The following is an 18,277-nucleotide window of genomic DNA, read 5'->3' on the forward strand; positions in this document are numbered from 1 at the left end:
CCACAGCTCCTCCACAGCTACACCCACATTAATATCAACAACACTGACAGGAACTAGGCAACTGCTGCTCTGTCAACAATACAACCATCAACACCTGTAATCCAGCAACATCTGTAATATTAAACTCACATGACTAAGATCAATCAGTAATCTGATTACTGACAGATTATCTTGTTCCTATATTTGTTGGATTAAGAAAAGAACAGTTTGGTGAATTAAACCAACAAGTAAAACAGTTTGTTCAGATTCAACTGGTCAGAGTGATGCCTTCATGGTCCCAGTAAAACAGATTTTCTGGTGACGTCCAGTTAAACTCAGAGGGTTTTCTCTGTTTGATATAATATGACAAAGTGAGTAATTAATAAAAATAAGAAAGGTAAACACAAACTGTCACTGAAAAAGCTGATTTTTAAAAACAGCCTGGTGAGTAAAGTCACTGTGACAGACTCAGTTCACTCTCTGGTGTCTGTGGTGCGTTCATGGCATTTCAGTAAAAAAGGAGACAAAAATGTAAAATATCTGAATGGACCTGGTTCAGTTTAGATTCAGGTTCCTCCGAATCTGAAGGATTTTCAACATCTTTGTTTTTTTGAGGATGAAGAGTCACAGTAACAGCTGTTTCCTCACACGCACGCACGCCGGTCACCTGCTGGTTAATTGTTTCTGTGCGTCAGAGGCTGACACTCAGCAGAGGCCACGAGGAGACAAAGAGCTGCTGCGTTCAAGTGTCATCGGTTTATTTACACGCGTCACCTTCACTTTCAGCGCAGAGACGATGAGCTCGACATGTTGGGGAGAGTCTACAGTAACAAGGCTGACGAGGCATCTGCTGCCTGTTTAATGATCTCACACATTTTCTAAAGGGGGCGTTCAGGAGGGTTTAATTGTGTGTACATGTGGGGGGGGGGGGTGAAGGAGGAAGTGCACGTTCTTCTCACCGGGAGGAAACAAGACGTTTAGAGGGAGAACACAAAGAGGCGATGACCCCTCCATCACCCCTCCCTTCTCCTGCTCCATCCCTCCATCTCTCCTCCTCCATTCCTCCTTCATCGTCCTGAGTTTCTCTAATAAAAACTCTCTCTCGCTCTGATCAATCACTGCCGCCCTCCTCAGATCTGTCTCTGCTACAAATGGAGCCTTTTTTTTCCCGCCTAACCCTCCCACCTGTTGCGCTAACCACCACCGGGGAGCGTGAGCCCGACGCCACGCACCCGGTGATTGAGCCAGTGACGAATGACGCCGTCGACCAAGAGAGGGAATCCCCTGGTCGACAATTACTCACCTCATCCAAACCCTACCTGAACCCCCACTCCTCCCCCTTGAGTCTGGGAACCTGTACTTTATAACCCCCCCACCCCCTCCTCCCTCCCACCTCCTCCCTTTTTAACCCCAGAGGACAAAGATAGGGCGTGGAAGGCAGGATCACTCACTCTGCTCCCTCTTTTTTCTTCCCTTTGCAGCTTCTGTCAGGGAGGGTCGAGGGAAATCTCTCTCTCACACACACACACACACACACACACACACACACACACACACACACACACACACACACACACACACACACACAGCAACACTGTCTGTTACTAAAGAATTAAACTATGAAAGTGTTTCAGATCAGGAGTCACCATCATCAAACTGTGTTACAGACAGAACGAGATAATAATAATAATAATAATAATAATAATGTTGTTGTTATTAATAATAATGTTGTTATTAATAATAATAACAACAACAATATTGTTATTATGCTTCCAGGATGGAGACAAACGTGACAGGATCGTTTTACAGGAAAAGGAAATAAACAAACTGTCATTAAAAAGCTGTTAAAAAAAGTCTGTGTGGTGTGTTCATGGGATTTCAGGAGAAAACAAGCTTCGTCTGCAGGAGTCTGAACAACAACGTAGAATAATAATCTGATGATGTTTTTTACTCTGTAAACTGCAGATTGTAAAAGTCGGGGGGTCAGGACGCCAAACTAAAGGTCACGTGTTGATCATCAGGCTGGAAATCATCACGTCTGAATCTCTCACGTTCAAAGAAACCAACTGATGCTGGTGAAGTGTCTGCTCAGGTCTGGGGACTAAAGCTTGAGACAAGGGACAAGATGAAAGTTCAGCCACACCAGGTCACAGACATTTCTACACTTTTTTTTCTTTTTTGTGAAATTTTCAGTTTAAGTTTTTCAAGCTTCTTAAAAGATTCAGATCAAATGAATGTCTGAGGAAACAGCTGGTGACAGTCGTGAAGGAACCTGAAGAGTCTGAGCTGAATGAGCAGCGTGAGGGGAAACACATTACAGATTATAAATGTAGAAGTTCTGCGTCTATTAAAACGATTTAAACTATAAAACCTCAGTGATAATGTGACGACAGCCTCTGTGTTTTACTCCAGCTTCAGACCGACTCTCCACCTGCTCCGGCCTCACGTCGACTCATTTACTGCTCGAAACTGAAGCCGCAGTTCATCAGTGAACTCAGAGTTCTTTGTTAATTAAAGCCTCAACAGCAAAATCAGTTCAAATCCATCAGTGAAGCAGAGACACAGAAACAGACTGATCTGTCTCCACCTGCTCCGTCACCCGCTCCACCTGTACAACAGGAAGCTCTGGGTGACAGTGTCGTCAGGTTAAACCACAGGTGAAGCAGCCAGCTACGTGTCTTCAGACGTTCACAGAATACAGAGTCTGACCCAGTCCATGTTTCCCTTCACCTGTCCTGATGCTGCAGGTGAGCAGAGCTCAGGTAGAACCACCTCAAGACTGGAGAACCTGTACTGTTTATTTTCCAGCTGATTTTATTTTTAAATTAAAATTTTCAGATCTGTTTCTTTAGTTAACGACGTACCCAACATACTGCCGCCTGTTCGAGTCCCACCTCTCTGCGGTTCACCGTCTCATAACAGAACAAAATGTCCCAGAAATATTTTAAAATAAAGCAACACACTCCTCAGCTGCAGAGCTGCTGCTGCAAGAGACACAAGCACGCACGCCATGACACACACACAGAAAGCCCTGACCTTTGACCTCCTGCACACCTTCACACCGACCTGCAGTGAGTCAGCTGACAGTTTGTTTTTCATGTTTAAACACGTATGAAATCTTGAAGGATGAGATCCTTCCCTCACACGTTTTAAAAATCAGGTTTAAAACATGTTTAACACATAAAGACAAAAAGGTTTTAGGAAATGAATCACTTTAAGCCTCGACCTGGAGGTTCAGGTCAGGCTGCAGATGGCCCTTTAAAGGAAGACCAGGATCGTGATGGTCTCCTGTATCTTCAGCTGAACTCAGCTGTGAGAGAGAATGTGACACAGTCTGATTTTATCCTTTTAAAACCCTCCTGTCGGACGAGGATCCACAGAGACCGAACAACGATCTGGATCCAGAGGAACCTGCGTCTTTTTCCCCAGCTGCTAAAAACACAAGAAACCTGTTCTCACATAAAAACACTGACGTGGGTCTAAAAAGGAAGAAGATGAATGTGAGTGTTTGTGCACGAGGACACACTGACAGACAGTGTTCAACTGATCACAGAGTTTGATTTTCGACGTGTGGACAGATGAACGATCCACAGACCTGCAGCAGAAACACACAAAGCCGTCGCTGCAGCACAGACTCTCTCTCAGTGTAAAGACCGCACTTTAAACTCTTTCATGTTAAAGCTTCAGGGTCAAAGTCACTGATTCACCTTTTACACCTCCACCTTCATTTAAACACACAGCAGCATCTCCACCTTAAACAGACGTGAACCACAAGTCGCTTTCTTCTGTTTCAAAACCTCATTTCATGTCTCTGTTTTGTCATTTTTTTATTTTGCCGTTACCTCAGCGATGACGCCTCTCCTCTGATTGGTCAACAACCAATTTTTAATTCTTTTTATATTGTTATTTATGAAGAGTTAATAAAGATAAAGCTGTGGTTGTTACCGCGGCGATGCAGATAAATCACATGGTTCCTCGTTGATTTAAAGACAAAATTCAAGCCCGTGAGTTTTGGTTCATTTCTCAAATGAACCAAAACTCACGGGCTTGAATTTTATCTTTGGCCTGTTCTTAAATATGAAATATCACGATTTCAGCTGTTCTGATCAGGAATGATTCAAAGCTTCATTAAAGAGCTGAAGCTCAGATTTAAAGTCGGTGGTGGAGACAAAACCAGGATCAGATTCAGAGTTTCACTGGGATTAAATCTAAAGGATGATCTGCTGTGGTTCAGTTTCCTCACTCTTTATTTTTCATTTATGTGTTAATTATTATTTATTTCACCACGCTGTCTTGTCTTCTCCTGAGATCTACCTGTTCTCATGCACCTGAACTTTTCTTCAACATAAAACAACAAAACAACCAGAGTCAGTGAAACGAGTGTGAGTGACTTCCATCGCTGATCAATAACAGACTGAACGCTGCTGAGAAACAATAATGAACTTCACACTGCAGGTTTGTGAACGCAGCCTCAGTGTGAAGAGAAGCATCCACCTTCATCAGGTTCAACTTCACGTCTCGTTCCCTCACTGTCGTTATGACTGTCACCGCTCCAGCTGTTTGCTCTGTGCTGTCCAGATGTTCTGCAGCGTCCGACTGAAATGTTATTGTTTTATTTATTATTTCTTAAATAATAATAGAAATAATAAAGTGTCTCATTAACACTTTTATATTATTAATGTGAAGATTTTTCTAGTTTTAATTTCAGACTTTATTTGAATTTATCTTGTTGATAAAATTGCTTCAATAAAACCGTTAAAATACAGATTATTCTGTTTTATTCTACTGATTTCATAAATATCACTGGTCTGTTTTTCAGGATGATTCATGTCAGTTTTCACCGTCTCAGATTTTCTCTGTGTTTTCGCTGATGTCTGATGGAGGTTTGTGTGATTCATTAACTGCTGCACATCTGTCCAGAGGTGGATCCATGTGGTTTTTGTGGTGTATTAATATTAAAACCAACTCGATGAGGATGATTCAAACTTCCTGTGACAGGCAGCAGGAAACACCACACACACACATACACACACACACACACACACACACACACTCGTCCTGTCACCTCGACACAAAGATTGACAAACACAAAAACACACGAATCTCCAGCTGCCGCTCAGAAAACCCACAGAACACAAACACATCCCATCAGTGAGTCCGGCGCTGTTAAGGTTTAGTGTGAAGCTGAAACTTTCATTTCTCTGACACAAGATCTGATCTGTTCTCCGCAAAAAAAACAACCAGCAGAACCCTGAATACACACAGGTCATCTTCATCTTCATCATCATCATCATCATCATCATCATCATCACCGGCCTCATTACAGAAACCCTTAAATCCATGATTCAACGTCTGAACCTCCTTCACTTGAATAAATCTGATCAGATATTTCCTGATTTATTTACTTCCTGTCTGTTCTGTACAACTTCCACTGAGCCCGTTCTCATTGTTCTCAAGTTCCTTCTTCTCCTCGTTAAAGGTTCTTTAACAGAACCCAGGGGTGTATTCTGACGACGGCTCGAGCGACACAGAAAATTAGAAATCCTAATTTATAAAATTAAATTTTGGGTTTTAAAATACACACGATTCAACATCCACATCCAGCGGATAAAACACACACACACACACACACACACACACACACACACACACACGGTAAAGCTGAACGTTCATCTAGTGAAGCAGAAACTCTGAAACTAATCTGCGGCTCCAGAGCAACAAACAGAAGAATATCTGAGCTCGTGTTTTCATCTGACGCTTGTACAGAAACTGAGAAGCTGGAGCGTGAGAGTAAAGAGAGACCGAGCAGCTTCTTCACACGTTCACCTCTCAGCTCATGTGTTCACACTGAGGCTGACGACACTCGTTCAGCCCTGAACACACCGCTGCTGCTTCTGTTAGAGTCTGGATCCTGGTCTCAGCTCACACCTGTAAACCCTCAGACTGGAGCTCTGGGTGTTTGACTGTGAGGAGCCGCTCTCCTCCTCCTCCTCCTCCTCCTCAGCTTCATCTCTCAGGATGTTTGTTGTACAAACTGTGAAACCTTCAGAGACTCTGATGGTTTTTGTGCAGCTTTAATAAACTTCATGTAGAAGAAGAGACTCAGTCACAGAGTTCATCACCGTTTACACATTTTACAACAATTTCATCTGGATTTATATCGATCAGCTGATAGATCGATCAACGGTAAAATAACTGCCAACGCTGTGATAATCGATCAATCATTTATTAAATATCTGATCTGTGATTATAACCTGCATCTTCACATCTCACACCTCAACATGTGTAATTCTGACTACGGAAAACTGTGAGGGACATTTCCTCCTGTTTGCTGCCTTTCTTTAGACCAAATTAATCATCAGTTAATTGATCAGTTAATTGTGAAAATAACAATTAAATTAATCAATAATGACAATAATCCTGATTTAGTTCAGATGGTGTTTGTTTTGGCTGTTGGCCTGAACCTGCAGCTGCTTCAGTTCATGAACATTTAATCTTTAATGTTTGATTAATGAATTTAACGGTTTGATTCTGGATCAAATTTATTAATTTACACTCAAACTGGTTCTTTATTAAAACCGGTTAAAACTGGATCTGATCACTTTTAGTTTTAAAGATGAAATGTGACTAAATCAAAGCTGAACTCGATTTAAAGCGGGAACCAGAGGATCCCTCCATGTGGGGGGGGGCCGTGGTTTGGGTCGCGTGCGGAGCCTCTTCAGTCTGTTGATGGATTTTCTCTGTCAGTGTTCAGGTGATTTAAACCTGCATCGATTTCTCCGAGTCAACGGTGAAATTTCCCTCCTCACCTGAGACACTGAAGCTGTTCACACCTGAGACTCTCTTTTTTCCCCCGATACGTTTTACCAGAAAACTGCAGTTTAAAGACGGAGGAGAAAATCTGGCTTTTCTAAACTCTGAAATTAGACTTTTTATTTTAAACTGCGGAAACATTTTTAAATTAAATTATCGATTCTGAGGTTTTTAATTCAGATTTTCAGACGCTTCTGACTTTTAAATTAATATTTATTTAAAAATGGTGAAGCTTTAAAGTTATTATTATTATTATTATTATTATTATTTTAAATGGGCCTGTGGTGAAGTGGACGAATTCAGAGTGTCTGCTCCGCTGCGTCAAACACGGTTTTTCTCCCGCTGCAGAACATTTTAATTTAAACTGTCACACTGTTAAATTTTAGTAATTTCATCCATTTTCATTCAAAAATAAAAATCTGAGTTTCAATTCTTCTTTTTAAAATAAATTCAGAATTTAGATCCGAGCCGTTTGGAGAGGACAGAAAACACTGATTTAATTAAACACTCACGAACTAATTCCTTTGATTATCTTCATAATAACATTTAAATATTGTCAGAGAACAGACAGAGAACCGGCGCGTGCAGCGGCTCCGCGCTGCTCCCGCCGCCTCTCCGAGCTCTCTGCGCGCGGCGTGTTGGTGCGACACCGAACCGCGCGGCACATGTGTTTCAATGAATAATCGGAGGCGCGGAGCGGGAGAAGTGAACATTATTTCAACTTGTCTTTTGGTTTACAAAGACACGTGGAGGCGGGAAAGTGATTCGGCGCCGGTCTCCGCTCGCACCGGGCAGCCGGTGAAGCCGAGTCCGCAGCAGAGGAGGAGGGAGACGGGGAGACGGGGCTGCGGCTCCGCGCTGAACCATCAGCTCTGCTGTTTTTAAAGACTCAGAAAAAGAAGAAACACGTTGGTTTCACCTGCTGACGCCTCGTTGCTTTTTATTTTTAATCCAAATATTATTTCTTTTTATTTTCTGAATGATGATCAGATCAGTTTTTAATCGATATTCAGAGGGAACCCGGAGCCGGAGTATCCAGCTGATGCTCTGACACTTTACACTGAAACTTTTACAGTCCCGGGTTTTCAGCTGGGTCTGGTCCGGGTCTAGAGAAATCTCCTGCTGCTTCATAGTTTGATGTTTTATGGTTTCCTGCAGAAACACACTAACAGCTGTCTGTGCACTTTAACTGCAGAAGAAGAAGAATTAACTTTAACTGGCTGTTTTCTGGTTCCTGCTCTTTTGCTCTGCAGACTGAACCGGACTGAACCGGACCCTCCGTGCAGGTCTCACGCGGATCCTGGAGGAGGCAAACGGGACTTTCACCTTGACGCTGGAGTTTTCTAACTGTGGCTAAAGAGCGACTGTCAGCGCAGAGCAGACCGGGGACAAGTTGGTGCTTTCGGGGTGTTTTTACCTCTGGGCCGCTGTGTTCGCGTCCAAAATCCCTGCGCCCTGCATCCAGGAACGGACCGGGGTCATGCCGGTGGGGAGCGGCTCCTCCTTCATGGTCAGGGCCCCCCGGGGGAGGCTGTCCTGGATGGAGAACATCAAAGTGTCCTTCTGGGAGCTTTGTCTTCACCAGAAACAAGAAAGAAGAAGAAGAATAATCCTCCCTGTACCAGCCACTCAAAAAAGCCAAAGGACCACCTGGATTAAGGTGGAGAAGAGGAGCGATGAGGAGGAGGAAGGAGGGGAGGAGGAGGGGTGGGGGACACACCAGCGAGCTTCCCCAAAGTACCGGGTCCTGATCCAGAGAAGAGCCCCGGATCCCTCTGGGTTTCTTCGGGCTTGTTTTAGATCCCAGCCCCAGCTCGCAGCAGCACGGGCTTTAAAGCGGCGTCTCTGAAGTTAAAAGAGGGCGGAGAGAGGAGCGGGGAGCGGGGAGAGCATCTCAGAGGAGCCGTAGCAGAGACACGGAGCACAATCAGCCGGGATCCGGAGCGCCTGACTCTGGGAGAACGGAGCGGGGAGAGCCGGGGATCAGAGGGAGGCGAGCAGCCGCGGATTGTGGAAAAATGAAAAGTGGGATAAAAAAACAAGCCACTGCTTCAAAAAGGAGTAAAATGAAATGATTAGCAAACAAGAGGGAGGGACGGACCGTGGAAGGCTGCGGCTCCCGCGGGAAAAGGGGGATTGGGCAGCGAGAAATCTCATCCCCTCCCTCCCCGACTCTTTATGACTCCTCTGTCCCGGCGGAGAGCTCCTTCTCCCGGGGTCCGGGGCTCTGGAGCTCCCGGGGGACCGGCGTTGGACCAGGAGGGGGCGGGGACACGACCAAATAAGGGCGGCTCATTTGAATAGCGGTCGCACCTCTGGCGCCTTATTGGTCCAGTGGCGCGTTGCGTCACTGTTTTTTTCAAAGCGCGCGCCAAATAAGGGTTTCCGCGTGTTCGGCCGCGCGCACTGTAAAAAATGAGGTCTAAAATTTTTCAAGTTTTAAAGTGATAAAAACAAAAGGCAGAGATTAGGGTTAATGAGGTGAACAGGTCTGACTGCGGAAGGTGAGAAATGACGTTTTTAAAGGTCTGAACAAACAGGTGAACCAGGTGGAGGGGGTGGAGGAGGAGGAAGCCTCTGGCCGGTGTTCAGTCTCTGACCTCCAGCCTGTGAGGGAATGTGTCGCTGTTGATGTTGATGTGATAAAGTCATGTTGCCGGTGAAGCACCATCTCAACACCGACACAGCCCGGCCTCAGAGTGGCACTGCGGCCGGAGGACTGCTCAGTGATGGAGTGATGATGGAGGAGTGATGGAGGAGTGATGGAGGAGTGATGGCAGAGGCTGGATCTGTTTCATCCAAACCTTCCGTGTCAGTCATGTCAGGCCGCTGCACACTCTTGTGTGGATACGAGACTGTAATACTGAAGCTCATCAGTCCCAGAAATCTGTATTCACTTCCTCCCGCCTCACACTCCTTCAGGTTTTTGGGGATTAACTGGTTTCATGTGGAATAATCTCCTCTGTCATCCCGCGTTCAGGCTGACTGACACGAGCGGCGCGGAAATTTGGCACCAATTTGCGCTTTTTTTTCTTCTTACGCACGGACATATGGCGCTCGCACTCTCTCTCTCTCACACACACACACACACACACACACACACACACACACACACACACACACACACACACACACACACACACACACACAACAACAGGTTACACACACACAGCCGCTAATAAGCCGTGTTTTAGTGCAAGTGTTTTTATTTCACACTGATGTAAAATTCGTGTTCTTTATTTTGGATTCAACAGAACCGGTGCGCGCATCAATCATCCAATAATAACAATAGTAATAACAATAGTAATAATAATAGTAATAATAATAGTAAAAATAATAGTAAAAATAATAATAATAATAATAATAATAATAATAATTTGAGGTCCTCTCTGATCATCGCTCTTGATGTTTTCAGGCTCTGACATCTCCAGCATCATTTCTGTTCATTTTCGTGGCGGGAGCAGAATTCCTCTAATTAAGCAAAAACTCCAGAGCAGCGCTGATTAAATATTTATCCTCCTTTAGCCCGCTGACTTTCTCCAGGGAAACAGAAACGTCTGGAAAGCCTGGAAAAATATTTCTGTGCGGGAAGAGAAAAAGTCAATGAGACGCTGCAAACATGTTGGCGATGAAGAGGAAGATGAGGAAGATGAAGAAACCAGCGGGCAACTCATAAAAATAATAATTATCTATATAATTTTATCTTTTAAATTATTATGTGAGAGGAAGAAATTACACTGGTGATAAATACAATTACACTTTGTGTGATACAAATAAATGTCACACAAAAAGACTTAAGAGGGAAAAGACGTTGTTTATTCATTATAATTAAAATGGATCTTTTTTTCTCGTTTTCATTTTTAACAACTTTATTTTGACATTATGAATTTTATTTTTCAGTTTCATCAGCTGATTTTATTTTGTTGTTTCTGTTTCTTTTTCTTGTGATTTCAGATTTTGGTAAATCTAAAGCTTCGGCATCAGGACCCTTGAAACATCCCGTGGAACCTGGAGAACTAATCCTGGAACCTCATATTCCTCTACATGTTCCTCTCAGAACTCCCCAAGCTTTCACTGGATCCTTGATTCTTCTGTAGATCCCCTGGAGCCCCCCCCCCCCCAGAAAATTTCCAGAGCGTCCCTTACACCTCCCCGAATCTTCCCAGATGCCTTGGAACCCCCAAAAATACGTAGAATTACCTCAAGTACCCCTGAGTCCTCCTGGGAAACACCAGAACATCACTTAAGAAGCCCTTAGAACCCACTCAAGGACCCTTAAAGCTCCTTCAACCTCCTATGGATCCACTGGAAACCTCTCAGAACCCCGGCACCTCTTCTAGATCTGAACCCCCCCCCCCCCCGAAATTCACTTATAACCTCCTTTTCAATACCCTGGAAATCCCTTCAAGAACCCAGCAGCACAGACAGCTCCTTGAGCACCCTTTTAAAACCCTTTCTCTTCTTGGTCTCTGCAACCTCTTTAGACTGACCAGAACCTTCATTAGAACATATAACCCCCCCCCCCTCACAGTGGAACCTCCTCTGGACATCCCTTAACAATTGCTGGAACGTCCTCTGAAGCCTCAGGGACCTTTCTGAACCTCCTTCACTTCATCTGGAATCCCCTGAATATTATCAGAGCAATGTTCTCCAATTATAATCTCCTCCAAGAACCCCTGGTACTGCCTCAAGCAGTCCTTGAACCTACTGCGGAACCCCAGAACCCCCAGGTACCCTCTTCACACAGTCCGGGAACCCTCTGCAGAAGCTTTGTAAAGATTTCCTGTTCATCGTTCATTTTTAAGTGGGTCCAGCACCTGAAGAAAAAGGTTCTTTAATCTCAGCAGAACCTTGTAAAAAGGCTCTTGAAGGAATACGTGACGCAGCAGGATTAGAGAACCAGCTGACGGACCATGGTGCAGGGATCTTCGTCTAGATTTACCTGTATTTTTAATATATTTTCTACTATATCTTAATGACTTTATTAATTCTCCTGCTCCAGTAATAAAGCGGGGAATCTGTCATGTGTGAAACACAGATGGTACTTTGTTCTGTAACTGCTGCTGAAATAAATTCGCAGGTCACATTTAACAAGGGAGCAGTGAGCACAGTTCAGTCTGCAAATACAGGACGCCCCCCAGTGGTCAACACCCGGTACTGTAGCCCAGAGACACCAGGAAGATGGAGGACACTGAAGATTCACGTACTCAGTATTTTAGATCTTTAAAACAGAGATTTAATATCCAGCTGCAACTAACAACTGCTTTCATTATTGAATGACTATGTTTTCAATTAATCAATTAGTCACTAATCTATACAACGCCAGGGAGTATAGTGAAATGTCTGAGGAGAAGTCTGGTTTTGTCTATAAAACTAAAGATGTTTCATTCACTGACAGAAGAAAAACTGAATATTAACAATTTAGAAACTGGAACCTTTTAAATGACTGATGAACGAACGATTGATCGATTATGAAAATAGGTTTCAGCACTAACACAAATAATGAATTCAAAGTGAAGCAACAATAATAAAACGTGAGCTGAGTTGCACATGCAGATGAAAACTATTCATCAGGCCTGTGATTAACACTGAGGACTGACTGAAAATCATCTTCATAAATCATTTTCATGATTAAAACTTATTGGACCAGTTTGTTCCATAAAAACCTGATTCTTTCTTTTTCTTTTTCTTTTCTCTCTGATACTGAAACTAATTTTAAGAAAATCTCAGAACCTGCACTGGAACAAGAGGGTTTTTCTTTTATTGGTTATGATGAGTGACTGTCAGGAAATGAACGGATCATTCTGCTGTTATTCTACAGATTTCCTACAGTCAATAAATCCAGACCAACAGTGTGTCAGTCTGTCTCTCTAATCGTCCCTCCTCTACCTGTGGCTCTCAGCTCGGAGCTCATTGGTTCCTACTGAAATGTAAAGCTTTAAAAACTCCTCATACACATTTCGTTTTTTAAAAGTCTCAGGAATTTCCTCAAATAGCCGCTCACTGTAGATTTATTCAAAAAGGAAATAGTGACTTTGTTGGGGACTATTTTCAGCTGCGGATTAACAAACATTTGGTGGTGAAGTGAGCAGCAGGACAGTGTGTGTGGGTCACTGATGTGTTTTTTTAATAGTAACGATGGAGCTCAGAGGAATCAAACACATCCCAGGACACAGTCAGAGCTGCTCTGAGTCTAAACATGGGGTTTATCTGCATTTAACTTCCAATTACTGAATCCTAGAATCTCCTTAAAACACATGAGCAAATCCTCCACGTGTTTGTGTTTCCAACAAACTGGACAAATGTGATAAAAATGTTGAAACACGTTCCAACACGCTGCCAAACCGACCGCTTCACTTCTACACTTCGTTTAACCGGTCAGGATGAGCCAACATGGCCGACTCCTCCTGTCTTCATTGACCTACACAGTGATGTGCAACAGGAAACTGAGAAACAGCAGGAAGCAACATGCAGCCTAATGATCATCAATGGTTTTTACTGAATGACACATTCAACAAGTTTCAAATACTCAAAATGTTAAAGCAAACAAAACCAAAAGACCACACACACACACACACACACACACACACACACACACACACTTCCTCCCGACAGAAATGTGAAAAGCCAAACAAATCCTTCTTTTTATCTTCTGATGTTGAACCAAGGCTCCGAGGATCAGAGGATCCTGCAGCCTGCAGACCTCCTGCTGGGAGGGGTCACGACCCCACTTTAACCTCCTAAGGGGCATTTAACCTCCGAGCTGCCCCAAACACTCCTAAATATCCCGAAACACTAACTAACTGCCTCCAGACACTCGACACTAACCAGTAACCTGAGTCTGTCTGAATACATCAGGCACATACACACACACACACACACACACACACACACACTACTATTACTACTATTGTTTTTATAGTTGAAATGATTGTCAACATTAATTAATTTTCCAATTCCAATAATTGTTGTGATATGAAAATACAAACAAATCTACATTTAAAATAATGTAATTTATGTTCAGAGACATGAACATGAGAATCTCTAGTAATAATAATAATAATATTATTGATAAATTCTGCTAGTTTTTACATTTCAGAATATCTCAGAATTGAAGATAAATCTCCAGAATGAAAACATAATAAAACACAATAATCCTGATATAACTGAGTTAATACTGAGTTAATACTGAGTTAATACTGTGTCTTGACTGAGTCTCTGTGCTGAAGAACTTTAGACTGTAGTTTTCCCTCTTTGGCAGAAAACATTAGATGTTACGGACAGTCTGTAGTAACTGGGTCAGAGCTGCTGTGACTGTGATCAGACCAACAAAAAGATATAATGAGTTTGTGATGAGGAGCAGATTCAATAGCATTTTAATCCAATCTGAGTCCAAGTGTGAATCTGTGTACTCAATCTGTTTCGTGTTTTGGGAGATGAAGACGTCGCTTAGTTAAAACGTGACCTTCATTAATCCTCACTTATCTTCCCTGAATAACACGAGGTCTGACTTTAACATAATGACACTAGATGAACATTAAAACAGAGACTGTTGCTGTTTGTGTAACTGGTGAAGTTTATCCACCTTAAGCTCACGGATCGTGTCGGTGTCCGTCAGCAGTTTATTCACAATCCCACTGAGATCAGGACTCAGAGTCTCAGTATTTCACCAACATGGAAGAGGATCCTCTTCTCAGTCCAGCTCTGCCTCAAAATAAAAATATAGAGACACTGCAGCTGAAAAAGACAATAATGTCCACATTTCCCTGAAGCGTCACTCACAGTAAGGAAGTTTAAAGATGACGCTCATCTAAACACGTGACTGTGGCTCTAACGATGCGTTCAGGTGAGTCTTCTTTTTAGTCATTTCTCTAAAACAAACTTCAGATAGAGACAGACTGGGAGACACCGAGATGTGTCTCATTTCTGACTGAATTTAGAAGACAGAAGAAAACAGGCTTCACTGGACATCAGTCAAACGAAGGTAAAGGCTGACACCTAGTGGAGGAAACAGCACATTACACTGTTTCTACACTGACTTCATCCTCAGTATCATCAGGATGACATTTGTCAGAGATTATAAAAATGAAAAACAATTACTAATTATTAATTACTTTGTCGACAACATGTCAGAAAATATTCATTCCCAGTCCAACGTCACATCTCCAAATGTTTTTATGATAGTAAAAAAGAGGAAAGTAGAAATCTTGAGGTTGAACAATAAATCAAAGATACAGTTATTTGACCATTAAGATCAGATATAACCACCGTTTCCTCTACCTGGAGAAAGCCACCAAGAGATACCAGAGAAAATAAAAGCACCTTCCACTTCCTGTTTTGGTTGCGTACTGTCGTAAATCGAGCATTCATTTTTCCACTAAATTTCCCGCCCAGTGGCAGAAAGGATTGTGTAGTTGAAGTGATGCTGATAGGGAACCGGTCTAAACACAGATTGTGTCATTACTCTGCAGCTATTACACGGTCCCGTTAACATTTACTTCAAACAGTTTCACAAAGAAAAGACACATCCAGAGTCCAAACACACAGAGTCATAGAGAACTGTCTGCAGAGACCAGAACCAGGAGTCCAGAACCAGAGATGCTTTTATGTTTCATCTTCCTCTTCATGGAGAGGCATTGTTGTTGCTTTTTAACCAATGATATTTCCCGTTCTAATTTCTGTAATTTACAGCAGCTCTTACAGGAGAAGACTTCACTCTCTGAAGTTCACTAAAACTTCAACTTGAAAATGTACCAAAGAAAAAGTTAAAAACTCAAACTGTCCAACAGAGACAGGTTTATCATGTTAGAGCTGTTCAATAATATTTCCAGTGAACTGTATCTCAGCACACAGTGGTCATATCGTTATGAATCCTGCTCCACACTCACAGGATTTAATGCTGATGGATACATTTATTTAATATTTTCATCTAGATTATTAGATTACTGTATATTTTCAAATCACTGCACACAGTAAGTACCAGGACCACGAAGCATCAAACCAGGTGGTGCCAACACATCCTGCACACCAGTAAAGACCACCCTGGACCATCTGTGTGTAGAAGGCAAACTAACTAAACTGTCAGAAACAACAGAGTCAGTGTCTGTACCTGAAAACCTGGAGGAACTTGATCCTCATCAGTGATGAAGAATCTTCTGACCTCAGTCTCGTCAGGTTTCAGCAGCCTGGAAAAGAGCAGGTGAAGTTTAATGTTGTGTTTAAACAGACCAGTCCAGGTCAGTGAAGGTACTGTCTCCATGTGATATACAATATCATTCTAAAACATTACATGAGGCCCGCTGGCCCAGTCATGGGTCTATGTTCTGACAGAGTAAACACTTTTTACCTGGTTAGATCAGGTAGAGTCTCTAGGATTAAAATATTCACTTCATTTTGTGCTAACCATAAGCACATGAATATGATCTATTAATATGTACCAGAATCGTGTACCAGCGGAGCGTGGTGACTGTCTACCTTTAGGATATGTCAATAACTCCATTTATATTCATATTCCTTTAGTCAGTAAGGGTCCACAGATCACAAACATCAAAAGGGTTCCTTATTAAAGTATTCCAGGTTATTCAACCCCTTCATAAATACACGGGGCAGCTGTGGCTCAGGAGATAGAGCAGCTCTATATAAATACAGTCTATTACATTTATATAGAGGGAGGCCGCTTAATTTACTTTTACTAATCTGATATTACTATATATCATGGTTATTTTTATTATAGCAATGATAATGTACTCATAGTACACCTTATTGTATTAGTGGACCATAAATAATAACAAATAAAATCATAAAAAATTCCACAAGTATCTGTGACTTTCTAACAAAAATCAAACACAAGAGCTGAAGTTTACTTTCGCCTTTAAGTTAAGTTTAATGTAAACTCGAGGCACAAGTTAATTTAATGTTTTCAGTTTAATTAGAAACTTACATTGGACACAGCGCATCCGGAGTCTCCACCACCAGGATCTGATCAGTAGAGTGTATACAAAATGGACGTATGGATCTTTTTAAGTAACTTATTTATGACAATAGAAACTATTTCCGTCATTAATCACAGAAGGAAACAGTTTATATTGTTTATACGCTCAGTTTTAGCTGCGATGAGCTCCGGTTACCTGTTGTTTTTGCTCTGCCATTGCTCTTCCTCTTTCTTGTTCTTCGTTTTTTCGCGGGCTTTCTTTTCCAATGACATTTGACCCGAAACGGTCTGTGACGTGGCGCTCCTCCATTGGCCGATTGTGGTTTGCCCCTTCGCGGCCCCTCACGGGACTCCTCTTGGTCTGCGGACCTCCCTGGTAAAAAGCCTGAAGTGACTGACACACGAGCGAGAAGAAAAAGTCGTTCTGAATCCGGACCGGCCCAGACTGGACCCTTTAGCAGCTCGTAGGGTTCTGCTCTCTGTAAACCAGACCAGTGTCAGCTCCATGGTCGGAGAGGGACAGAAAAACGGGACTTGGCAAAGACTCTGACGGAGCCGGTAAAGTCTTTAAAACCTTTCTGGATGTTTCCGGATCTGAGCCGGTAGTCCTCAGTCCAGTCCACCTGGGCTCCGGTCTCATCTCTGTCTGTGTCTGAAGCCTTTTTACATGAAAACCTGGTTTCTTCGTCATTGGAGAAAATTCTGGAAGGTCACTTTCACCTGAACGCTCCGGTGGGCGGAGCCTGTGTGTTAATAAATTGTTCTCACACATGCACTAACACGCGCTACCAGACCAGCTACCAAAACAAAGAGCAGAGAAATTCAGATGAGGTCACAGACGTGGGCGTGGTTTCCTTCTCTGCTGAGTAGCCATTGGTCCAAAATATCTTTACCTAGAGAAAAGCTGTTTGCTGTTAATGTTTAAAATCTTGTTTACAGAACTATTAATATATCAGATTTTCCCAGAACATCCCAGAAGTACAGTTTATAATTATGACTATTAATGATATAATTCATTATATTAATACTGGCTGGACCCAGATAAGCAGCAGAAAATGGATGGATGGATTAAACAATAAAAAACAATTCAGGTTTTTCCTAAAACTGACAGGAGTCAATGATTTTCCAGCTCCAGCAGCAGTGACAGTGATTGTTACAGGTGTTATGGAGCTGACTGAAACTCCACAAACGGCCTCCTGCACAAGGAAATATTCAGAAAATTACATTCAGTTCATTTTCTGTCACCAATCAATTAACTAATAATTTTAACGTGCTTATATGATCAGCTGTAACACCTCACACAACATGTCTGTGCTATGAATGCACAGACGGATGGATACTTTATTTGTTCATAAGTAAAATGGGAAATGCATGGGCTTTTTTTCATTTCATTTTATTTCACAGAAATCAGAATAAAATACAAGTAAAACATGCAGAGATGATAACAGCAATGGGTGAGATGGAACACACCAATAAACTTCAGAAGCTAGTGAACAGGGGCTTTTTAATAATCCAGTAAATTAAAAGACACGATTTAATCTAAATCAAATCTAA

General features: G+C 42.4%; 1 protein-coding gene across 2 annotated transcripts in view; it reads right to left on the reverse strand.

Annotated features, from left to right (window-relative positions):
- LOC111233494 (transcription factor COE3-like) overlaps window positions 1–8,375 on the reverse strand; it is a 175,579-nt gene extending 167,204 nt beyond the window's left edge. Inside the window, exon 1 of one of the 2 annotated variants that reach the window (XM_022761315.1) lies at window positions 8,210–8,375. In XM_022761315.1, the coding sequence (XP_022617036.1) occupies window positions 8,210–8,343 (134 nt within the window). In that variant the 5' untranslated portion in view covers window positions 8,344–8,375. The remainder of the gene's footprint in view (window positions 1–8,209) is intronic. The other variant, XM_022761316.1, reaches the window with a different exon arrangement.
- Between the last annotated feature and the right edge of the window lie 9,902 nt (window positions 8,376–18,277).

Source organism: Seriola dumerili, unplaced genomic scaffold (assembly GCF_002260705.1).
Source record: "Seriola dumerili isolate Sdu_G_001 unplaced genomic scaffold, Sdu_1.0 BDQW01000398.1, whole genome shotgun sequence".
Classification (NCBI taxonomy): domain Eukaryota; kingdom Metazoa; phylum Chordata; class Actinopteri; order Carangiformes; family Carangidae; genus Seriola; species Seriola dumerili.